The sequence below is a fragment of the Simochromis diagramma genome, unplaced genomic scaffold (genome assembly GCF_900408965.1).
Source record: "Simochromis diagramma unplaced genomic scaffold, fSimDia1.1 OVJJ01000822.1, whole genome shotgun sequence".
NCBI lineage: Eukaryota > Metazoa > Chordata > Actinopteri > Cichliformes > Cichlidae > Simochromis > Simochromis diagramma.
In genome coordinates, this window is record NW_024387520.1 from 519268 (window position 1) to 543503 (window position 24236).

Here is a 24236-nt window from a genome sequence, read left to right on the forward strand (position 1 = left end):
TAAAGTTTATAAGAATAAAATGACTAATATAAAATGACAACTCAATGTTGAAATGTAAAAACATGTTTTATTTATTAACAAGCTGCAAGAAACATTTGTCTTAATTGCTTCCAACGAGTTAGGATTATAAAAATGTTTATAAAATAGTACACAGACACACACTGTGTGATTTCAGTTCTAGTACGGATTAGTTTATAATTTATAGAAGCTGTAAAAATGTGCTGACTCAGAGAGACAGCTCCAAAGACATAAACAGTAAACTACAGTTTAAGAGGTAATGTTCATAACTGCAAAGTGTGTTTCAAAAGTAACCAGGAAATAATAGTACAAGGTTTTAAAGTAACACATTCATATCCAAAAAAAAAATGTCAGGGTTTCACATCATATGGTCCGGAAGCTCATCAAAAAGAGGTCTGTGTATTAATTTATATAAAGACTTTATATGGAGGTCTGACTGGTTTCATCTGTTTCCCACTGTGCTGCTGCTGATGGCTCCTCTCATAAAGCATCAAAGAAGTTCTTCACCTGTGGACAAACAGGCATACTAGGATCACAGCATATCAGAAACACATTAAACATCATCCATACAAAAACATGTCAGCTGACTGGCTCAAACACCCTCACATGCCCCACCCCAGGGTGGAAGATTGTGATTCACAACATCAGAGCAGTGCCCTCGTGTGGTTAACTCTGGCACAGCACCTTTTAGGAATAAATGCCATTCAGTAGGTATTCAAGCACACCTTTGTGATAAACTGTTCCTGCACCTCTGGGTCACTCTTAAATTCCACGCTGGCATCAAGTTTTAAGACGGGTATCTGCTTCAGCTTCTCAAAATGGATTCTGAAAGGAGAGAACAAAGCTGTATCACGCACTTTATGACATTAACAGCAGACCACACACTGCTGCACCGTCAGCTGTTCACAGCAAACAGCTGCAAGGAACCTGAACACAAGCACTGTGCCACCACTGTGTTTCAAAGTAGAAAGTTTAGACCAGCTAGATATCACTACTTTGTGTAGTTTCTCTTTTTTACTTGTAAGCATAATGGAGAGGGAGACTAACGGGATAGCGGGCTATCTCCAGCTTAAAGTCAGAGTTCTCAGTATCACAAAGGCGAGTCTCTTTTTACCTGGCTACATCGCCATGCTAACCTACACTGAGCACATACCACATTCAGAGTTTCTCATTAAAATCACCTGGAAGTGCCACAATTTTCACTTATTTGTTTATTTACAGCTTTGAGTGCAATGCAGAGTGCTGGGGGAACATGTTTTACCTTAGTAACAAGGTGGAGCTAACTGTGCATGACAACTGGTAACTGGATGCAAGTATCTGTATGTATCTGTATGTATCTGTGTGAGGAAAAAGTGTCAATCTTTAATAAAACTGCAAATTCTCCCACATCCTCCAGAAAGATGCCTTTCTTGTCTGTCTTTACGCTTGACTCTAATTTACTTTTGCAGCTAATAGAACGCAGAACATGTTTATTTAATAGACCAAATTAATTTCACCTTATGTTCCAGAGCTCTAATGTGTCTTTTGTTCCATTTTTCTCCCCTCACCTCTTGTGGGAGATGACCGTGCTTCCCTGAGCCTGGTTGTGCCAGAGATTTCTTCCTGTTAAAAGGAAGTTTTTTCTTTCCACCATCACCAAGTGCCTGCTCATAGTCTGATTGATGAAATTTTCTCTCTATTATTGTAGGGTCTTTACCTTACAATACAAAGTGCCTCAAGACGACTGTTGTGATTTGGCATTATATTATAATTATTATTATATTAAAAAAACTGAATGATCACCTTAAAAACAAGAGTGCCCTCAGCATTAACATATATCTATTAACTCAAATTAAAAAATAAAAAATTCTTAACACTGTGTTAATTCACCAGATTAACGATTTTCTGCAGCATTAAAGTCTTGTCTTATTTGTCACAGTGTTGCATTTTACTGTTATTTTTGTAACACTATTTTATGAATATCATCTGATAACATCCGTGATTGGAGTAAGTGCCACTTATAGGGCTCTTTCTGTGTAGAAGAGGAGTCACATGATGCCTGAAACAGCCTGGCTTTGTTGAACTTCTTTCGTAGTACACCCCTCTGGTTAGGCATGCGCATAAATTACAATGGCAATAAATCACATAATCCAGAAAATCTGGGGTTAAACCTTAAATGATGTCACCAAGCCCCAGGCCCTTCTTCATTGTACAGTTGACCCCCGGTATTTGCAGGGTTGAGACCCCCTGTAAAAAGGCTTATAAGACCAAATATACCTTAAAGTATCACCCCAAAACAGCCAACAGCACTGGAAAAAGTCAAAAGATAATCAGAGCTGTGTAATCTTATTCTCACTCACTCGGTCGTTTTCTCAACCAGCCACCTCTCATGTTGAGAGTGCAACTTATCCAGATAATCCAGCTTCACGCCCTCCTCTTCTGCTCTTCCCCGACGCTGCAGGCGCTCCATGCATTTCTAAAAGACATGCAAAACTGTTTGTGTGACACTAAATTACCTTCCACTCAGAGCACAAAATACTGAATTTCATGTGCCATACCTCTGGTGGGGCGCTGAGGTAAATTATGCCCTCTAGCTCCACCTGGTGTCCAAACTGCTCCACCAGGAGGGAATGCCAGTCCTGGTAGACAGCCCATTCTGTAGTGTTGATACATCCCAGCTCAAACATGTTCAGAGCAAAGATATATCTGAGAAAACATAATACAGGAGAATTAATTTTCATTATATCCTTGTCAAAATTTTGCTTAGTTTGTTGAAAATACTTCTGGTAAATGTGACTCACTCACCTATCGCTGTAGACTGAACGCTCATACACCTGGACAGGTGTTCCCTTTGACTGGAGGAGGCGTGCAGGTGGAGGCTGCAGCTGTGTTCTGAGCCGGCTCATGCAGGAATACGTCTGGAACGTGTATGACCAGCGCTGAGGGTCCTGGTACATCATCTGCAGCAGGTTGCTGACTGTGGTCTGTGGGGGCACACCTTGGCCCTGTCAAAGACACGAGCAGACAAATGTAAGCTGTATCATCCTGCCTTCCTTTAATTTTTGTAACAAAAAAAGAGAAAGATGTGAATATACCCACCTTTGAGGTCTCACTCTCAATGTTCTGCCACTTGCTGACAGGTTCTGCCACCACCTCCCAGTCTGCACAAGCTGACTGCAGGAGTTTCGCAAAGGTCGATTTTCCAACAGCTGTTATTAAAAAGCAGGTAATGCAGGAGATCAGCACAGGGACATACAACAGGAGATTCGTCTAACTGGGACAATCTGTAAACTCTTACCGATGTTGCCCTCGATAGAAACTCTCCTCACCCGAGCTTTTGCATCCGCAGCTGAACCTGACAGACACCTCGAAGAAAATAAAGTGAGGCTTCCTCTCTTATTTGCCATAGCTCTCAGTACGGCTGTGTATCCACCTCTCACCAGGGAGTCAGAGCTCTTCCACTGGATGCATGTCAATCTTCTGACCTGTGTGAAACCTGCTCGCTGATTATATATGCTGAACAGAGCGTACCGACAAGGCGCAGACATCCCGACAGGTAGTACAACTATACCGGAAAATCACATTAACCCGCAGGTCATTCGGTGGGTAAATGAGTTACAGAACCTGTTATGAAAGTTTGCATCAAGTTAAGACAGACGTTAGCTGGAAGCCCCACGTGAGGTAAGCTCGAGGAGCGTTCATCAGTAACCACAGGAGAGCTAATGTTATAGCGGTGTGGATGCTAACACCGCTATAATGTTGAATTAATGGTCAACGTCCGTTTAATTCGGGTCAGGGAAAAACCCCAAAAACGACTATTACCGGCTCAAAACACATGTACCTATTTTACACATGCTACAAACAGTAGCGTTAGCAACGAAAACCACTTCCGGCTCACGTTGTGTACTTTCGCAATAAAAGCATTTCAATATTTTGCTTAGCATAAACAACGAGGTTTGTGTAAACTGACAGCACAGTTTGAGGTGGTGACTACTTATAAATGCATATGTGTGATATATAGTTTTATATATATTTATATATAGTAATACAGTTATATTTAATTATTACAAATATTTTTTAAATATATTAAATGAGTATATAAATGTACATTCTCTTGTGACAACGCGAGTGTTTATTTATTTATTCTTTATTTATTTTTCACACAGTGAAATTTTCATACGCATTTCAACCTCGGTGCTTAGCGTTTTTTGGGGGGGGGTTGGGTTTTTTTGGGGGGTGGGGGTACTTACATTCGTCATGTTTGTGAGGTTTGTTTTTATTTTAAATATGTATATTGTAGGTTTTCTTAGTTTTCTGTTTACATGTACTGAGAGATTTGCACTGGTGTAATCTCGCTAAATGGCCAAGAAATTCCCTGTCCAGTTAGCGTAATCCGGTAGTTTGTATTCAGCGTGTCTACAATAAAGTAAAACAAACAAACAATCAAAAATAAATAAATAAATCAAAATTAAAGATAATTATAAAATAAATAAAGTATCCTGTGTTCGTGTGCCTTTGTAGAAAAACTTGTTTGATTTCATCAGCATGAATGGTATGAGGTATGAGGGCGCCAGCATTAAACTCAAACTAAACAAAGATGGTTACATTGGTCTCGATGCATGTATAGGCTATTAAAAGAGAGAGTGTTTCACTAAACCTGATAATGCATTTTTAAATGGACTCCATCAAAGCACATCACTTGCTGACAAACAGCATGCTGATTGCTGCGGAAATCAAAGATAACCTGAAACACCAACAAAAGTCACTTCTTTAATTTTCTTGAACGCCTGTCAGAAATTCTTACCGTCCCATAGTGTTGCAAAGCACCATTTCTTTACGCAAGAACGCCTTAAATATATTAAACACTCAACGTAATGGCATTGATTTTTCACGTTGTTGTCACGTTTCAGGACCACGGACAGCACGTGCTTCTGCGTTCGAAAATTAGCTCGTTGCCTCTAATCAGCAGACGACTCCACTAGCTTTCTTAGTAAATTTAGCCCATACCCTACAATATATGATGTGCATATGGCCGTAAACTGTAATATAATGATGTTTATATGCAGCCAATGCATGTGGCAAAGGGTCTTCAACCAATCTTTAATAAATAGATACAAACTTTCCTATAAATTATTTTTGCCAGATGAATATGAAAGATGCCATTTTCAACCTTAGTGCACTGACACATCTACTCCAGCCATGTTAACAAAGATTCATGGCACCTGTTTATTAGTGCAAACAACCTAGCCTGTAAGACAATAATTTACCTCAGCAGTCAGCACGCAGTGTGAAAGCTTGGCGCTAAACAGGCACTACATTTTTTTTTTTTTTATTCTGCATTTTTATTATTTTATTTTTATTCAAACTACATACTTTTGAAAAGCCATCCAAAAAAAATAGAAAATAAATAAATTCAGATGAACTGTCACTGGTTTATACTGTTTGTAACAATATAAAAAGCATACAAATAGATTGTCCTTAAAAAAAAGTCTTCAAAAGAGCATAATCACAAAAGTCATTTTATTTGACATTTCGTAGTAATTATATTATAATCATAAAAACGTTTTCCAAAGTAAAAATATTCAACACAAACTTTGTTGAAATAGCTCTTAATTACACTTTTGTTCAATCTTCATATCTACTTAAAATGCAAACATTCTGTTAAGTAATTGTGGGATTTATTGATATATGATGCCAAGAGACAATTTAGGTGTAATCATTAGTTCATAAAGATTAAAGTGCTGATCATCTAATCACTGATTGGCTGGAACATCAGTAGCTCGTGTTTCTGATGGTGATCCTTTGAGCCGCCTCGATCTTGAAATCACCGACACCTGACAGAGAGACACAGTGAAAGCAGATCAACGAAATCCTCGTTTGTGCGTCACAGTCTAAAGTGTGTTTGCATGCATGTGTGTGTCTACTCACCCTCAGTGAGTGCAGTGTCATCTGAGGAGAGGTGCCAGTATCTGCGGTCACTTTGCCTGGCCTGCTCTCCATTCACCACACTTAAGAAAGGTCCCCACAGGCTGGACTCCTTCTCAAACCTGCCACACAGCATCGTCAGAGACTACTCACTGCAGCCAATCACGCGCAAGGTAAAATACAATTGCATGAACTCACGTGAAGCCAACATTTTCCTCCTTGAGCAGTTCAAGAGCCTCTAGCAGGGAGCTGCCCTTTGGCACACGCACCGAGTAAAGTGCTGCCGCTCTGCTGGATGTCACCACTTCCACCATCACATTCACCTTGACCTGGTTTGGTGAAACCACTACAGGATCTAAGGGCTCAAGCACCAGAGTGTCTGCAGGAAGGTACACATATAACAATGTTAGAGTGGCAACAGACACAACCTAAAGTGGCCAAAGAGGGTAGAAATGATGCTGCACATACTATCCTCAGTGAGGCACTCCTTGCTTTTAACTGCCATGTAGGATGTTTGCTGGAGAGCAGGCAGAGTCTGAGAGATGGCCATGGGGTTGTGGTATGCGTTGCTTCTAGCAGCTGTCCTCATGGCCTCCATTGAGGCAGCACACTCTGCAACCTCACTGCCCATTGCTAACAGGGCCTTGAACACATCAAATAAACACACTTCAGCTGCAAAGATATTGCTCTGTAGAAGTCTCTGAAGAGAGAGAGAGAGAAAGGATCCTTACTTGAACTGCAAGGCCTGTGCTGAATTCATTACCAATATGACCATCAGCCCTGCGGGAGGCTAGAAGCTTCTGCTTGATCTTGCTAAGAGCGGTGTCCAGCCCAGCAGCGTTTTGCATGTGAGAACCAGAGTCCTTCACACACTGGAGTGCCATTCCAGCCATGGCATACGTATCTGAGGAGAAAAATTGGATAAAATATTAGCACAACTGCATCATTACAGCTGTATTCAAAGCTAAAATACAAAGTGAAAAGCTTTTAGCATTTTCACAGCATACTAATGTAGATGTTTAGTGAAAGCTAAGCTAGCACTACAAGAGGTAACCGCTTTGCCAGAGCAAACTGTGGCATAGACAAAGAACTGAAAGCTAAACTGTATGTAGAGCTTCCTGTTAAATATCCATCAGGTGGCCTCAGCTTCAAACTCAGTGGATTTTGATCTGAAATATAACACGGCAGTGAATATATGTTTACTCCATCATGTGTCATCGTGTCATCAGCGGTAAACTAAATTATCCTAAACACATGATTGTTAGTAGGTAATAGCAGGGTGACTCCTGCATCATTATTTCACCTTTATGTTAACAGCTAAAGACACCATTAAGGCATGTTTCACCCACCCACACTCTCAGACTCTCCATGTTTGAACTGCTCATGTTCTGCTGCTTTGATGAGCTTGTTGGTCACATGGTTGTTGACCCTGATGCCGCTCGCACAGAGAGCGAGCACACCCAGGGAGTACTGGTAATAGTTGGTCAAAGGGCGGTGGCTGACTGAATGCAGGAGAGAAGAAGCAAATTAAACCAAATTACACTGAACCACAACTTCACAGCAATGTTTGAGAAATGATGAGGCATTTCAGTCTGGATGAAATTAGACAGAAAGTTACTCTATCCCTGCTAAATTCACAAACTATGAAATATGACCCCCGTCCTCTACATTAGGTAAACTCTGGTCAGATACTGTAGCACATCAAAGAGGAGAGGATTGCTGAAAAAAAATTTATGACAATGATTGCCCTTCAGAAACTAAAAATCAAACAAACAAACAAACAAAAACCTTACAGGCAATGTGCTCTTTCTCCAGCTCCATCTGGTTCTTCAGGTGTGTCAGCAGTGCTTCACTCCTCTCGTTTACAGTGAAGCTGACCGTGTTGAGATCATAGCAGGAGGACTTTAAAGCCAGGTTGTAGAGCGCCAGCACACCAGTCACAGGCTGACTGTTAGAGAGAGAGCTGAGAGGAGGAAAAAAGGCTCAGTAGAGAACATTGGGGAGAAAGAGGACTTCATAGAAAGTGTTTAAGTGTGCATAAATGTGTGTTGTGTGTGTGTGTACCTTTGAATGTCATTGTGCAATTCATTTTTTAGTCTGTTGAGGTGTTCGCTCTCCTTGGCCAGGTTGTGGTTATTGGAAAGGCGTAATGCCAAGTGGACACTGGGGTTAGGAAGTCCCTCCTGGCTCTCCAGAGAGCGAAGGAGATTCTTGTTGAGTGAAAGCAGCAGCTCAGTGTTGGAGCCTTCTGTATCTGGAATTTAACTTTATAGGTTTAAAAAAAAGTCACCTGACACAAACAAAACCTATAAGTATCTCTGCTCTGCTGCTGTTGACATTTACATGAACTTTTGAAAGTGTTGCAAAACCATAGCTGCTGCATCAGCAGGACTAATTTACAGAATCATCACTACTGCGTTCAACACCCTCAGCAGATCAAGGCCAAAGAGGAGCCACATTCACTGTTAATCCTACACCACTAAGTAAACAAGCAACACAATGTATCACTCACATTCATTAAATACGCAATTGCAACATCTGTGAATGTCCAGACTCATCAGTAAGTGTATTTGCAAACTGGGTTGCCTCAGAGTTAGTGCAGCTTTAGGAAGTTTAGTATAGTTAAGTTTTCTTTTCTTTTTTTTAATTAATTTGTAAAGAGGTCTTTTTAAAGTCGGCCTACTTACCACATGGTTTGGTAGAGGCAAAACCAATCAGTGCTGAGATTATCACCAAAGTTATCATTCTGGATAACCTGCTGGTTAAAACATACAAAAATCAGGCACACAGAAAATGAATCAACTCGGCTAAACAGTTAAAAACAGTTAAAAACAAAAACAGTAAAAGTAAAACAGATATACAGTCACTGCGGGTGATAAAAATGCAAGGATCTTTGAGGAAGGCATGTACAAGTAATAGAAAATAAATATAAAAATAACTAATTTATAGTGACATGGATTGTGTGCCAGCATCACAGCAGACAATAAGTATCACATGATTATAAAATCAAAGCGTTGTTTTGACATATCCTGTAAACAGTAGCGTGTTACCTCCACGGATCGTCCAAAGTGAAAAATCACAGCCGAGTGACGAGACGAGCTGGGACAACAGCTTCTAGTATTTCACTGTCACATGACTGGTCATTTGCAATCATAACGCGAGAGGGTCCCTTTAAACGTCAGCTGACCGGAAATTAAGAAAAAAATCTCTAATATTAAAAAATAAAATGCCAACACCGTCTTATTGTCACTAGAGATCACTTTTACATTTCCACGACGGGTTTTTTTTTTGTCGTTTTTTTTTTTCTTTTTCGGAAACTACAGTTTGTAGTACATCCACTGGAAATACATTTCCCACAATCCCACTAAACGTAACATGCGCACTTTCTAGAACCTTGACGACTGTTCTAGCGCGACTCAGAGTAAGGAGCTAACGTCAGTTTGACCCAGCCTATCATAGAAGAAGTCCACAGAGCACGGTGACAGTTAATTTTGGATCTTTTTCTATTCGACGGGGGTATCATGCGATTAGGTTAGTACGACTTTAGCTTGTAAAAACTATTTTTGTGTGCAAATGGGAACTCTCTAAAGGAGAATAAATAAGCTCTGAACGGAGGCGAGCTAACAACATTTGTCAACAACAAAAACGGCAATGGGGCAGGGCAGCTGCACAACTCGCTCTTTAACGCCAAATATTTTTGCTTAACTTGTGCAGAGTGGCTGTTCAGTGCAGGGATGAGGCTGTCGTGTGTTTACCTCTCATCTATTAATAACACAAAGTTTTATCATTAACATGCTAACGGCAGTAGCGTTATAGCTAGCTAAATAGGAGGCAGCTAGCGCGATGTAAACAAATAACATGTGCGTCATGTAGTTTGTAAAAAAATAAAAATAAAAAAAACCTTTATCGGCTTAACTGACTGGTATCAATACTGATCTTCCAGATCAGAGTCGTTAATAGCTGCTTACTCGCGTAGCTGTTCAAAAACATTTCATCGATTGGGCCAGCATGCATCACCCTGCGCCCCCAAGCAGTGAGCTGAGCTGCCTGCCAGCCATGTATTCCTTTTCAGGCCCCACAAGCCTTCCTGACTTCGACCTCGGACCTTCAAGTATGATTGAGGATGTACAGACAGCGACAGTCTCTAACAGGTATGTAACTGATGCACAGTGCACTATTTGTTTGTTTGTTTTCACCACATTTGTCAGACACGCTTTGGCTTAATTTGAAATATACTTTTATTTCTGAGCCTGACACAGGCATTTTCTGTGCCTCTATTCCACAGCAACTGGGAGACTAGATGCCTCAGGAAGCACAGGAGGAGAGCAGATGATGAGTAAGTGAGAGATGAATTATTAAAAAAAAAAAAAAGAATAAAAGCATTTGGTAATGCTTGTCTTAGCCCTACATAAGTGTTAAACTATATGATTGTTTTATCAGGGGTTGCAGTGCCAAAAAGAGGAGGTTAATGTTTGAGGCAGAAGTTGCTCCTTCAAATTTGAGCACTAGCACAGAGTGTGACTGGTCTGGTGCAAACAGCTGCTCTTCTCAGTCTGCACAGCAAGCCTGTCCTGCGCCTCCACAGTCCTGCACAACATCTAATAACACCACTTTGCCGCAGACCTCTTCTTCCCTGTTCCGACTTGAGACGGAGAGCTCCTGCATGGAGATCGAGGCCGCACAGAGAAAACTTCAGGAGATAGAAGACAGGTATGCAATGTATAACATTTGGGAGAAAAAAAATGAACAAAACACAACTTGTTATTTGTTCACAGCAGCTGTGTTATGGTGTGTATTGTGTCTTTAACCTCTGCATGATAGTTTTATCTTCCTTTGTAAAACGAGTTGATTCTATTGCCAGTTCACCAACCCATATTTGTGATTGGTCAGATGTTGCCAAGCCCTTTCATGTAAACATGCAGGGGAAACATTGGGTTGGCTTAGAGATTTAGCTTCATATGCTTGATTATCCTGATTGCGAATGATGGGTTAAGTGAAACCAGATAATGGAAACATAATCCTGGGTATGTTGTACATGCCCCGAAGCAGGTTTTGGTATGTAGAATAAGTAACCATAGTGATGTAACCCAGTAAAAAGTTCTGATGTCTGAGTATTTGAGGTCAATCCTGAACGTACCTCTGTAAGCACAGGCCTCTGTTTATAATGTGCATACAATGTATATGTCAGGCCCACAGACCACCCTTCAGACTGTTTTGTATTTTCACGTATGTATTTACATTGTCAAGAACAATGTAAATACATAACATTTCCATTTATATCATTCAAAGTGGGGTTTTTCTTAAATCTGGCATTCAGTGTTGGGGAAGAGTTTGGGGGTTACATCACAAGAAAGAGTGACAACCCACAATGTACTATTGATGTATCACAGAATAACACTGGAGGACGATGAGGATGAAGATCTGGATGTAGAGCCAGCTCCGAGACGCCCGGTGCTGGTGCTGTCTGACAGTTTGAAGAAGGGCCTGCGGCAGGGCATCAGTGACATCCTCCCCCACACAGTAGCCCAGTCTGTGTATGTTTATTTTGTTATTGGAACATTTAATGGTGATTTTTAAGTAATAAATAGAAATGGATATATCCTTTATTGTCCCTCATTGGGGAAATTCAGGTGTTCTAGCAGCAAAGCGACAGGCAGATGGAGCATGCAGATTCACACAAAAGTTAATATAAAAAGCAAGAAATAGACTGTACAGGGAAATTTACAACGTAAGGAAAAAAAACAAAAATATGAGTAATGATGTGAGATGGACTCCAAATATTGTTTTCAACTGGCAAGAGTTTCTTGATTAAGAAGTCAGCGCAGTTGCACTCCTTTAGGGATGCTAATATTTGTGTCACCTTCGTCTTTCTCACACTTTAGGAGCCGTTCCTGTATGGAGCTGGTGCTATGGCGGCCACCAGAAGATCCCTTCAGTCAGAGACTTAAGGACTCATTACAAAAACAGCGCAAACAACAGACTGTGTGTCGGCAGACTCCAACTCCATGTCCATCTCCCAGTCCCCTTAACACCTCAAGTCCACCAGCAGACACACACTCTCCTCTGTACAGTTTCTCTGTGGCCCACAACTCTGGGGAGGAGGAGATGGAAATGTAATAGTGTTTCTCCACAAAGTGATGCCAAAGTGAAAGACTGGAGACTCGTAGCAAAGTAAAGATTTAAAAAGACGTGGAACAACTTCAGGCTGGTCAGTTTGTCTTTATAAGGATATTGTGAAGTTTTGAAAAGTTTGTGAAGCGCATCATTTTCTTGGCAGTAATTTATGTTTTCTGACTTTAATCCCATTTGATCCCACTTGTAACATAATAACTGACATAATCTCCAAGGTCTGTCAACAAGTAGCCTTACATAATACTTCGCAGTATTGATGTTTCCCGTAAGAAGTGAAACGACTTTTACGTTGCCAAAGCCTGGCCAGCACTACGCTGATGTGCTGTAAATATGATTATATTTCTTAAACATCAGCGTGGAGCATCACATTTGCTTGTGGCATGCCTTCCTGCTTGTAGTAATACTTCTGGCGGAGAGATCATCTCTATTGCTTATCAAGTATGCCATTAGGGGAGCTTGGAGGAATTTATAAAGTCATGGAAATGCAGATTTTTATGGTTTGACTGTATTTTCATATGCACATGACCAGAACTTCAGCTAGCCATTGGGTGCTATAAACTTTATATTTGTTTTTTAATAAATGTACAGTTTTCATGTGTATATTCTGCCCAGTTTTCATTGGATGAAAGTGCTTGAATCAGGCAAGTTTGTGTGTGTGAACATGGCTTATAGTAAAATGCGCTATAATACTGTAAGTACCAATCCATTTACCATGCATGCATACTGTAAATGGAGCTCTACCCAAATATTTAGATAGTTGTTTGTATTTGGTTTGACTCTTACAATAGTGATCATCATACTTCACACCCTTTCCAAATTCAGCCATATTTTTGAACCCTTCAGATTAATGGACAGCGAGTACAAGTAGACAGGTTCAAAAGCCTTTAATACGTTACATTTTGCTTCAGCCTTGCAGAAACTGTAAATGTATTTTTAAGCATTTTCTAAGGACTTTGTTAAAGCCCTGCCAGCTTTATGAGGTTATTTAATGTACGGTAACTCACATGATCGTTAGTCTTCAGAGAAATGTCAGCTCCTGTCGTTTACAGCTCACTGCAAGCTATAAAAACCTTACTGCCTTAGCACAGAGGAATGTGATGACCACATCTCCAGTTGTTCCATATGTCACTGTGACCTGCTTGTTAACCTCCTATCTTAGAACAGTGAATGATTTATATTTGTTGCCATGGGACAACTTTAAATAAGGCTGATTTGAAGAGCATTCTATTACTGGTGTGCAGTCGTTCACACAGTGTAAGGTTTTGTGTTGCTTTAACTCCCATCTGTGTCTGTACTCTGAGGGATCTGTGAATGAAACAATAATAGCAGTTAATATCAATATTTGGAAAACAATTAGTGCTTTTAATATTCCCATCAGACATGGGTAGCATGGCTGTATGCATGACTGATACTATTCTGAGATTCTTCTAAAGAAACATGCTATTTGTGTTAAAAGTAGAATGGGAGGGAGAGCCTTCAGTTTTCAGGCCCCTCTTCTGTGGAACCAGCTTCCAGTTTGGATTCAGGAGACAGACACTATCTCTACTTTTAAGATTAGGCTTAAAACTTTCCTTTTTGCTAAAGCATACAGTTAGGGCTGGACCAGGTGACCCTGAATCCTCCCTTAGCTATGCTGTAATAGACGTAGGCTGCCGGGGGATTCCCATGATGCATTGAGTTTTTCCTTTCCAGTCACCTTTCTCACTCACTATGTATTAATAGACCTCTCTGCATTGAGTCATATCTGTTATTAACCTCTGTCTCTCTTCCACAGCATGTCTTTTATCCTGTCTTCCTTCTCTCACCCCAACCGGTCGCAGCAGATGGCCCCGCCCCTCCCTGAGCCTGGTTCTGCCGGAGGTTTCTTCCTGTTAAAAGGGAGTTTTTCCTTCCCACTGTCGCCAAAGTGCTTGCTCATAGGGGGTCATATGATGGGTTTTTCTCTGTATCTATGAAGCACCTTGAGGCGACTTTTGTTGTGATTTGGCGCTATATAAATAAAATTGAATTGAATTGAATTAATGTTTTATCGGTTTATTTTATAATCTGTGGAAATGTGAGTGCAGAGAACCACCATCAATAGCCTTAAACTGCTGTAAAGCTTTGTATTTTTTCATTGTGCATTTTTTTGGTCAGACTAAATATGAATGAAGACATAATTTTGTGGGTTAGAAAATTAAGAAAAAAAATTACAAAACCTTCACAAAAATACTTGACTTTAAATTACAAGTAGTACTTGGAGTACTGAAATTTATAACTACTGTAAACTTCATCAAGTGGAAACATTAAAAGTCACTTCACAATAACCAGATACTGAAGAATTTACTCACTGTTCCAAGATAGGATCCTGATAAATCGGGAGGAGGTGAGCTCCACCCGTAGGCCTGATTTTCAGCACGGAGCTGCTTCACTTTGCTCTGGAGGTAACGTATAAGCTTAAAGGAAGCCATGTCTGAGGAGCTGTGATGGGAGTTCAGAGCTTGGAGGGAGGGAGAGCTGAGAGATTTCTGGTATTCCTTAAAAGAAAAATGATACCAGGATTTTTCTTAATAGCATAAACAATGAGTAAGGACACACAAGTTTTGGGTTTCACACAGAAAGAGCAAACCATTTACCATTTCTTCCTCAGGTCTTTCAGGCTCCCTCTGCCTAACATCTTGTGGTCTTGGTGCCTTCCTAGAAAAAGCAAACCTGAATTTGGTTGGTTGTTGGGTAAATAACATAACTGCATGAACATCTGTTGTATATGTATAATGTTAGATCTATGGTCTAAGCATCGCATCACATTGAGTTGAGGTGAGATCATGCTCTTGTACAGCTGGTTAGTATAACATCGATTTACCAAGACACAAAATTACCTGCCCCTTAACAACTTTGCCTGGCACCTGTGGGATGACAAAAGTTAGCACAAAAACTGTATACATGTCACAGTATTGTTTGATTCAAGATCAGCAGCTTTGGGAAATTATTGCAACACAAAAAGAAAAACATGACTTGGCTGCATTCTGGGTTTAGTTTGGAGGATGCCATTTTTGTTTTGAGCACGTTACCGTTCCAGTTCAGCCGTCAACTCTTCTTCAAACTTGAGTGCCAGGCGAGCTGCGGTCTGTCCCTTCCACTCAGCCATGCTCCTCTGAACCTGCCTGAGCTCAGAGTCTTTGGCCTTCAACTGCTTGCGGAGACATGCTGCCACTCCTCCTCCGCCTTGAACTCCTCCATCACTCATGTGAACCCATTTTAAGCTGCTCAACTCCTCAATGTGTTCCTGCAAAAATGTCACAGGGAGTTAAATTTCCTCTAATGCTATGTGTGTGTGTTTTGTCTAAGCGTGTGGGTTCAGACCTGAATGAGTCGTTCCTTTAAAAAATTCAAAGCTTGATCTCTCTCCAGCCTCAGCTGTTGCCTCTGGATGCTCAGTTCTTGCTCCTGAAAAATGGGAGATTTTTACTGAATATGTCCATATAAACATTTAGCGTGCTGTAAAGTTCAAATGATACCTTTTCTTTTCTCAGCTGCTCGTTGGTTTGTTTCTGTGAGTCTAGCTTTTGGTGCAGTTGGCTAATAAAAGCCTTCAGCCGCTCTCGTAGTGTTTTTAGGTTCATAAAAGCCTCGGCTACTGTGAAACTGCAAATGACAAAGATATGTGCATTACAAGCCAATTACAAACAAGCTGTGAAGACTGGGCATAAAATTATACCTGGGAGGTAGTTTTCCAGCACTTTGTTTGGCTCGACTTTGCTCCACTAACAGGCTGAGATGCTGGCACTCTGCTGCTAGCTGCTCAGTCCAGTGTTGGTGTTGCTGCCCCATCTCAGATGTGATTTGGTTATGGCTGCTCTCCCTTTCTTCTAGCATCACCCGGAGCCTGTCTGCCTCTTTAACTGCCAGCTGGACATCCTTCTCGAGCTGCAGAACTGTCCTATGACTCTGCCATGATTACAGAGCACACCAGGTCAACTTTTCTAAGATGTCACATCACATCTAGAGTTTGAACATGACTGCTTTCTGTGGTTTCACTGCACCTGCGCCATCTGTAGCTCCGCCTGGTGCTCCTCTTTCAGTGACTTGCAAATTGCAGCCAACTGTGTACAGTTTTCCTTTTCCAGCTCCTGCAGTTTCTTAGAGATAAAAGCAAAATCATACAAACATGGAAAGAAAATGTATTTAGATTTATCTAAGTGGAAGATCCCTTACTGTTTTTAGTTCCATGACCTGATGTTGAAGAGCTAATGCTTTACTCTTCTCTTTCTGCATTTCGCTCCTCAAACTTTCCAGGAGCTTTTCATTCTGCTCTTCCAGTATCCCACGCTGCACCTCCAGAGCTTCCATTTTTTCTGCCTCCCACTTCCTCCTCTCCTCCTTCACTGCTTTGTACACCTAAATGGAAAAAGAGAGCATTCTGTTCATACCATCCAATTATGTTAGAAAGGTTGCATATGTTAGTCAAAGGATTATCAGTGTACCTTTTCCGATGCTACTACACGCAACTCCTCTTCATGTTTCTTTACCTCTTCCTTCTGCTGTTGCAGAGATTTCTGTAGCTTAATTAATTCTTCTTCTTTTAGCTACAAAATTAAGAGAGGACGACCTCTTAGAAGTAACCCTACAAAGTATTTTACTAGTAGTATAATATGTAGTGCAATAACCTTAACAATGGCACGCCACCCAACATAAAATGTATGCATTTATGACACTACAGAATACCTGAGATACAACCCCTCACCAAACAGTTCTCTAGTCTGTACTTTCAAAGGAATACTTTTTTCTTTTTAGCCTGAATATAAACTGAGGAGAAATCAGTAACCTGTAACAATAAACCTTTTGGGCTTGCTGTTAATAATATAAACATATTAGTAAAGTTACTTATAGAACAAGAAAAAAGGCTTTGTAGCACTTACCATTATACTGTGGGCGTGCTCTTCAACTTCCTTCAGGGCTTTGTGGTGCTGCATTCTCAAGTGCTGTTGCTCCACCTTCAGTCCATCTCGTTCTGCTTGTAAGGCACTGCATTGCTCCTGGAAATCTAGGAGCTGCAGCTCTTTGTGGGCCAACATTTTCTCCAGAGTTACCACCCTGATCTTATGTTCTCCCACCTCACCCTGCAGCCCACTCACTCGAGCCTCCAGTGCCTAACAGGAAAAGAGACAGCAACAGTAACACACACACACACACACACACACACACACACAGTATATTTATGTAAAAAAAAAAAAAAAAAAAAAAAAAAAGCTACCTCAATCTGCCCCTTTTTCTGCATCTGTTTTTCTTCCAAACAAGCACATCTGTTTCTCAGTGACATCTCTGCTTCTGTGGCCCTTTGGAGCTCTTCACAAGTCTCTTCCAATTTCTGCTCCAAAAGGAAAATATATTCAGAGACATTTTAAAGCAGACACTAAATCTGCCTTTACTCAAACAAAAATGGATTCTGTCTGTTAAATTTCATTCAGCACCCTCACTGAAATTGAGATCCCAATGATAAAGAAGCCCAAAATAAAATTGTAAAATGATAAATCCACAACTTTATGATTAAAGTTTAGATTCTCCATTTGGATTGTTGAAGATCATAAATATTTCTGTTCGTAAAGTGAATGCAGACTATAAAAAGAAAAGCACAATTTAATGTAATTTCATGTTTACATGTATAAAAAATGAGTCCCATTAAACCAAAAAATATTTTTAGTTATAACTTTGTATTTTTGGAGTTACTACATAGTCTATAAACAGGCTATGATACCTCTTGTATGGACTCCAGCTTTTCTCTGGCACGTCGCTGCTCAGCAAACAGTTCTGTTTTGGCATTATCCAGCTGTCTTTCCATTTCTTCCTGCTCCAGCACCGACATTATGACATTGTTCTGTTTATTGAACAATAAAAAGAGAAAGTGATGACATAAGAACAAAATTAAACCAAGGACTGAACCACTAACTACAGGATTAGGCTTGTTTTTTTACTGCTTTGAAGCAGGATCCATCCTTTGGAGTCTGTTTACACAGACGCTGAACTGTAAAATCTTCCTGGGTGTCTCTGTGCTGGAGAAGACATGATTCTTTCTGCCTCAGCATCTTCTGTAGCTGCCAGCTACCATGGCTGCAGCAAAATTATGTTTTATCAATAAAGAAAACTCCTTTATGCAGACAAATATTATGTTGATGTTGGCCATGTTAATGCACATGGCTCTGAATGAGACAGTTAGTAGGAGGAGATTTTATACCCAACAGACTTCCTCTCTGCTCTGCTGTCTCTCTGAACAGACTGCAAAGTCCTCTTCTCCTCCTCCATCTGTGCCGTCTCTGTAGTCAGTCGCTCTAACTCCTGCAAGGCATGCTGCAGCACGAACCATTACTTGTACACGTTAGTGAGTCTTCAGCAAACATTCTCCTGAAAAACATTTGAAAATGCTGGACTTTACCTTCCTTTGTTGTCTAAGTTCAGAGAGGCAGACCTCAACATCTTTTATCTGAGCCCTCTTCAACCACAGCGTCTCCTCCTCTTCCTCACATTTCTAAACCACACACAAACAAGCTAAGCACCATCTCATACATATGCATGCAAGTGAATTTATACAACTGACACAGAATAGAATAAATTTCCCCTGGAGGTTTAGTCTTACTTGTCGGAGGTCAGAGAGTCGGCCAATCACCTCGACCCATTCAGACTGCATCTTGTCCAGTGTCCTCTCAGGCCTGGACTTGCTGCTCCAGCAGCTCATTTCTTCATCTGTGTCACTAAAATAACTCGCAGGTCTGAATACACATGAGAGCAGAATACACAAATCTGAAAAAGTATTTAAAAAACAAGGAGAACTTGCCCTAGGAGTATTTTTAATTTTGAGATTAAGTTTAGGTGACTGACATCTGGAATTATAGAATTTAATTTGTTAAAGTAAGTGTTCCTTCCTATTCTGCTAATTCTTAATCTATGTTTAAGGTCAGATGACATTCTTGTCTACTGTAGCTTTTAAGTTTCTTCTTTCCAGTGTTTTACATAGATTTCTTTGCACTGTTTTACTCTGATTGATATTTGGAAAGCAGTGTTGTTGCAGAACTGGGTTTTGACAGGAAGCACTTCAGAATCATCACCAGCTGACATGAAAGGTTCTTCTTCTGGGTTCATCTCTTACGCTTAAGGGCTGATATTAGGGTAATTAAAAATTTTGTGTGCTTGACAGACATTTTTTGGCATTTTTCTGTGTGCATAGAAAATATATTTGCAGAATTTTACGTGTTAGAGATACTGTTGGGTGTTTGTCCCAATGGGTAGAGCTCTAAACCCAAACTTCCCCACCATACAACCAACTATCCTACAGCACAATTGGCAGAAAGACAACCAAATATTTAAAGGCAGATTTTAATTGGATTTTGGAAGTTATTAAAATTTTCTCTTTATTGTATTAAGAGCTTTCAGAGCTTGTCCTCTTAGTGCATTACCTGTCATATTGAAGTTTCCTGAGGCTATTGTGTGTGCACTAACATAGGTGCAGCTCATACTTTGATTTATTTTACCTATATGCTGTTCTCCTGTTACGTTGAGAGTTACGAACAGGTCCATATGGGGATCTCTGCACTTTGGGAATAAAGACAAGAAAATTATTTTGACACTTTACTACTTTGTGTATTTTATAGTAATAAAATAGTAGTAGTCAGCTCTTACCTGATGTAGACCGAGATTCACTTTCTTGTGTTGTTATGTCAGTCTGGTTGCTACATTGGCCATTAATTTCTGTGACAGACCGAATGAGAGAGTGCCATCCTAACAAGAGTGGATACTTTTTGTAGATATTATCCTTCATAGTTAAAGATTTTGTAATTATCATTCATTACCCTTTAAATTTTTCAGTTTCACTTTTCAAACTCAAATATGTTTAGACACAAAATATCAATAAATTAGTTCACTTCCATATCTTCTGTTTCTTACCGGGCCACTTGTGAATGTGCTGCCTGACTTGCTCCGTGCAGACTGTATCAAGGTCGCTGTCAATGGACACCGTGTCAAAGCTCAGCACAGGTACTCCTGGAAAAGAACCAAGCAGCCCAAAATCACTATTTCAAATAAACAGAATCCCAAAAGCATCAGTGTGGTAGGCTGTGCTTGTAAATGCAAGTGTAATGCAGTGTAACGTGTGTGGTACCTGCCAAGCACCTGGTCTTAGGAGAACAGCTGCTGTTGACATTTTCAGGGTCTTTTAAAAACTCTGTGCTGTGGAAGCCTGAAATGAAAAGGGAAGAAAACAGACTTATATATTAAAAAATAAATAAAAAAAACTACAGCTGACAGTACACGTAAGGCGTAAAGGTGTCCTGTATTGCATCTATCAATGGTTATAAAACTTTTTCATTCATACTTCTATTTGAAAAGTTAGCAATCCAGCCAAGCTAACATCAGAGGCCTCTACTAGCACTTATGTTCATTCATTCGCGCAACTTTAAATCCATTCAACATTATTCTCCATGGTCGCACATGACTTCATGCAGTGACTCCCTGAAGCCATTGAGTTCCCTGCCCCCGTTTTAGGAACCACTGCATTAGGTTATGTGCATGCTGAGTTGAAAGTTTGGCCTCAAGTCCAAAAGCTCAAATCCAGAGTTCTGGTATTTGAGTGGAGGGAGAGCATGTGATATATTTAATGCTTTGGGTATGAATTATAACCATTCATAGATGTGAGCCCATTTTTTGACTTACTACTTTAGACGAGAAGTAATAACACTCCTCAACCTATAATGGTATTCAGGCACCATTTTTGTTTTGCCAAAATGATTTTCATACAGTCAAACATCTGTAGAGAACGTGCCTTCGATCACATGTCGAACACACAGATGGACAGACATATGGCCAAAGAACTGGAAGACAGATGGATCATTTTTCTCTCAATCCTCACCCCTTTGACTAAGCAAAGTTAAAACATGCCTGAAAGCTTATCTTTCAAAGATTCTATAGATACAGACTTGTACCACTGCTGTCATCCTCAGGCTGTGGTAATCTGCATGTCTCTGAAGCTCCTGCTTTCACACCAGCATGTGATATATTTGCTCCAGCACTATGAGAAACACAGCTCTTCTTGTTTGGACGTGGTTGGTTTGTCAGGGAATGCTGAGGAGTGAGTGTGTCATCGCTGCTTTCCCCAGTCGTTTCTGAACCTCTTCTTTCAACATCATAAACATGTCGTTCATGTTGTTTACTTTGGTAAGCGCCGCTGTCAGAGATGTTTGTATTCCCAGTCACTTCTGCTTTATCCGACATTTGCATACTGACATCTATAAAAGTCAGTTCTACCATCTCCTCTCTGAAGCGTGTAGCAAAGTCCTCGGTGCAGATACTGTCTGAAGGAAGGCCAATTTCTTCGGCCAGCCCTCCTTCCTTGCAGGTGCCTCCAAGTAGCCTCTCCAGCCTCCAGATGACCTGCTCTCTACAAGACTCGATTTCCTCTTTGTCCCTCCTGTCTAACCTCTTTTCAGTTTTGTCACCAGTTACAGGATCTTTCGAGCAGCCCTCAGTGTTTTCTGAGGTAGAGCAGAGGAGAAGTGGTGTAAAGAAAAGTCCACTCTATTAACATTATGGTGATCAACATAGACCACACAGTCCTGTGCAAGAGTGTTAAGCCACCTCTAATTTCTTCATATTTTGCTTCAGTGATTTACTGAAAACATACATACAGCATTTAAGGCAGAAGGTATAAAGAACTATTGCCCAAGACCATTTTAAAACAATTCCAAGAAAGTCTGGAAGTATAATCTAAAGAAATGAGTGTTGGATTGAGATTTTTTGCACAATACTTTACATATATATCATTTAATTATAGGCCACCTATGAAGACAACACACAGGGGCCTGACCAACTCTCATATTAAGCAGCTTCATATTAAGCATATTAAGCATGTATACATTTAGCAACATAATTTCCAAGAAAGTTGGGTTGTTGTATATTTCAATTTTAAACTTAGTTACAACTTTTTTGGAAATCAGGGTTGCATTTCTTTCACTTGTGCAGAAAGAAAAATTATGTCACCACTAGTACTAATCATTTTCACTGTTGTAAGATATTTACCTCAGACTATAAATAAGGCCTTTTCAGTTAAAAACATTGTTAATTTAAAACTTTTCCTGTGAATAGCCCTAATATTAAAATATTACCATATCTTTGCTGCACTACTGGGGCGCTCATCAAATCTAGACCAGACATGGGGGTACCATTTTGTTCACTTGTACTTTCCAGGCCTGTATCTTTGCCCAGAGACTGACTCCAACCAAGAGGAGCTAGAAAAATACCACACACAGAAAAAAAAGAGATTACATAATATTACATGGAAAACACAAACTTATAAATCTAGTATAGAGCTGTTATTGTGATATAAATTACCTGCACTGCTGCAATTAAGCTCACATTTCTGGGGCAGCACCTGGATATATTAATCATACTTGCTTATGTTATTATCATTTTTATTATCATTTTAAATTTGCCTACATGTGCACAGAGACAAACATACAGAGTGACAATCACAGAGTCACAAACCTGCAATTGCTCAAGCTGAGCATCCATTGCATCCAGGAGGCGATCGCAGTGGTCAAATCCAAACACACTGCTATTGTCGTTAAGATCTATGAGGGCAGAGAAAAGGGGGTATATGAATGGCTGCACACATAAGAGTTAGGAATAACAATAATAATGCTTTTAAACCTTCAGACCAGTGTAAAGAAGTTTCTGGGGGTGTTCTGCATGTCTGTCTGCTCCATTATTGTTCCTCTCAGCCATGTCCTGCACGTGAAGACAAAAGTGCAGGCATTGAGAGACAACATAGGAGACTACACCCCCTTAGCAGTCAGGGCTAACAGGAAAGTTATAAGGAGTGTGTGGCAGTACGGTGATGGGGGGCGGGGGTATGTTACCCAGTTGTCCAGGAAACCAAGACCACTTAGCAAGCCAAACTGACTTGAGTTGACGATAAATCCCCGGATCTCCCCGTCTGAAAATCAAGTCCAAGAGCTGTGAAAGTTACTTACAAATATCTGGAGTATTAAAGTGTCACATCTAGCTGCGACTTGTGGGACTATTTTTTTTTTCAGCCGCAGCCAAGACTCAATCGAGCCTTTCCTATAAGCAGAGTGATATTTTCATAGTGCGAATGAGCCCACAAATCAGATGTATTGAACACAAAAGCGTCTGGCCAATCTGTCTGAAGCTCCCTGGTTAAACGTTCATGTTTCTGAGTTATCAAATGAAAACAAAAAACATCACACTGACCGCGACAAACACTCAGAACTAACTTACTTTAAGAAGACGGGCGTTTTCAGTCGATGGCGAACATGTCTCAGCGGTTCTGACTGGCACAGTTGTTGCTGCTGCCGGGAGAGTTGATTGACGGGAAATTGAGGCTGCCATGGAAACGGTCAAACAACTCGAGATACAGCAAGCTAACAGCCCTGAGGAGCCGCGCGAGCTACGGCAGTAAAAGCGGTAAACGAAGTTATTATAGTTAACAAAAACTAAATTAAAAACAGGATATTAAAAATAGTTCACTCGCATAAAAAATATTTTCTGAATTTGTAAAACCAACAAACAAAAACAAATATAGAGGTAGTATGTTTAGCTCTAGTACGTTAGTTTGGTTAAAAATAAATTGATAGACATCCTAGACTGAGTCTACTGTTTTCATTTTTTATAAAAATCTGATACCAGATTTTCCTAAGTCTTGCCTTTGACATATAACGATAATAGTTAATAGAGTTAATAAAGACTAACAATGAAACTAATAAAAACTAAACAAGTAAGAAAATCAACTCTAGAAACTAACAAACTAAACGGAATTAAAAACAGAAAGTCAAAATTATACTTATTCCATAATTATTTGAACAAAGACAATTACTTAAATATCTAAATACTAATATTTCTTGTAGTTTTACCTCTGTAAACCACTGCAGTGGTTTTAAAATCAATCAGTGTCTTGTTTTGTTTTTTCAAAAGTTTTGCATAAACTGTTTAGGAATTACAGACAATTTTGTGCACTGTCCCACCTTTTCAGAGGCTGGAAAATAATTGGAAAATGTATAAAGTTTTATGGCCAGAGGAAGTCTGTTCCCTCATATATATGTATGTATATGGCATGGGCATAAGGCTGCAAGTGGAACCAGGTCACTAGTGTTTATTGATGTGGTTGCTAATAGACGCAGCAGGATGAACTGTGAAGTGCA

General features: G+C 40.1%; 4 protein-coding genes across 15 annotated transcripts; 1 reads left to right on the forward strand and 3 right to left on the reverse strand.

Annotated features, from left to right (window-relative positions):
* Positions 1–45: 45 nt before the first annotated feature.
* On the reverse strand, positions 46–3891 carry dguok (deoxyguanosine kinase). The gene is made up of 7 exons (XM_040019639.1): positions 3296–3891; positions 3097–3206; positions 2803–3002; positions 2556–2703; positions 2358–2473; positions 744–843; positions 46–525 (listed from the first exon to the last, which is right to left on the reverse strand). The coding sequence occupies exons 1-7, from the start codon at positions 3543–3545 to the stop codon at positions 499–501; spliced, it is 951 nt and encodes a 316-aa protein (XP_039875573.1). The 5' UTR covers positions 3546–3891; the 3' UTR covers positions 46–498.
* A 1767-nt stretch (positions 3892–5658) lies between these two features.
* tcn2 (transcobalamin II) lies at positions 5659–9064 on the reverse strand. 2 transcript variants are annotated; one of them, XM_040019256.1, is made up of 10 exons: positions 8973–9064; positions 8610–8680; positions 7987–8176; positions 7716–7885; positions 7272–7424; positions 6654–6826; positions 6391–6565; positions 6121–6301; positions 5926–6044; positions 5659–5831 (listed from the first exon to the last, which is right to left on the reverse strand). In XM_040019256.1, exons 2-10 carry the CDS (start codon positions 8665–8667, stop codon positions 5770–5772), a joined length of 1281 nt encoding a protein of 426 aa, XP_039875190.1. In that variant the 5' UTR covers positions 8668–8680; positions 8973–9064; the 3' UTR covers positions 5659–5769. The 2 variants fall into 2 exon arrangements, with proteins under 2 accessions (XP_039875190.1, XP_039875191.1); XM_040019257.1 differs by having other exon boundaries at positions 8610–8677; positions 8973–9040.
* ccdc117 (coiled-coil domain containing 117) lies at positions 5982–12654 on the forward strand. Of its 4 annotated transcripts, none has more exons than XM_040019264.1 (6): positions 5982–6095; positions 9995–10073; positions 10208–10258; positions 10363–10632; positions 11313–11456; positions 11805–12654. In XM_040019264.1, the coding sequence occupies exons 2-6, from the start codon at positions 10036–10038 to the stop codon at positions 12037–12039; spliced, it is 738 nt and encodes a 245-aa protein (XP_039875198.1). In that variant the 5' UTR covers positions 5982–6095; positions 9995–10035; the 3' UTR covers positions 12040–12654. The 4 variants fall into 4 exon arrangements, with proteins under 4 accessions (XP_039875198.1, XP_039875195.1, XP_039875196.1 ...); XM_040019261.1 differs by lacking the exon at positions 5982–6095 and adding an exon at positions 9176–9453 and having other exon boundaries at positions 9866–10073; XM_040019262.1 differs by lacking the exon at positions 5982–6095 and adding an exon at positions 9176–9453.
* On the reverse strand, positions 12380–23857 carry si:ch211-102c2.8 (trichohyalin). Of its 8 annotated transcripts, none has more exons than XM_040019238.1 (28): positions 23317–23426; positions 22935–23011; positions 22734–22803; positions 22561–22646; positions 22408–22447; positions 22182–22304; positions 20997–21551; positions 20183–20260; positions 19969–20064; positions 19705–19803; positions 19557–19617; positions 18665–18797; positions 18464–18556; positions 18266–18378; positions 18006–18141; positions 17789–17908; positions 17288–17401; positions 16953–17183; positions 16518–16619; positions 16249–16431; positions 16077–16172; positions 15752–15981; positions 15552–15678; positions 15397–15480; positions 15105–15319; positions 14670–14730; positions 14385–14570; positions 12380–13359 (listed from the first exon to the last, which is right to left on the reverse strand). In XM_040019238.1, the coding sequence occupies exons 3-28, from the start codon at positions 22798–22800 to the stop codon at positions 13327–13329; spliced, it is 3462 nt and encodes a 1153-aa protein (XP_039875172.1). In that variant the 5' UTR covers positions 22801–22803; positions 22935–23011; positions 23317–23426; the 3' UTR covers positions 12380–13326. The 8 variants fall into 8 exon arrangements, 7 of the variants coding, with proteins under 7 accessions (XP_039875172.1, XP_039875174.1, XP_039875169.1 ...); XM_040019240.1 differs by having other exon boundaries at positions 22935–23031; positions 23317–23423; XM_040019235.1 differs by lacking the exon at positions 22935–23011 and having other exon boundaries at positions 16077–16163; positions 23317–23855.
* Positions 23858–24236: the final 379 nt, after the last annotated feature.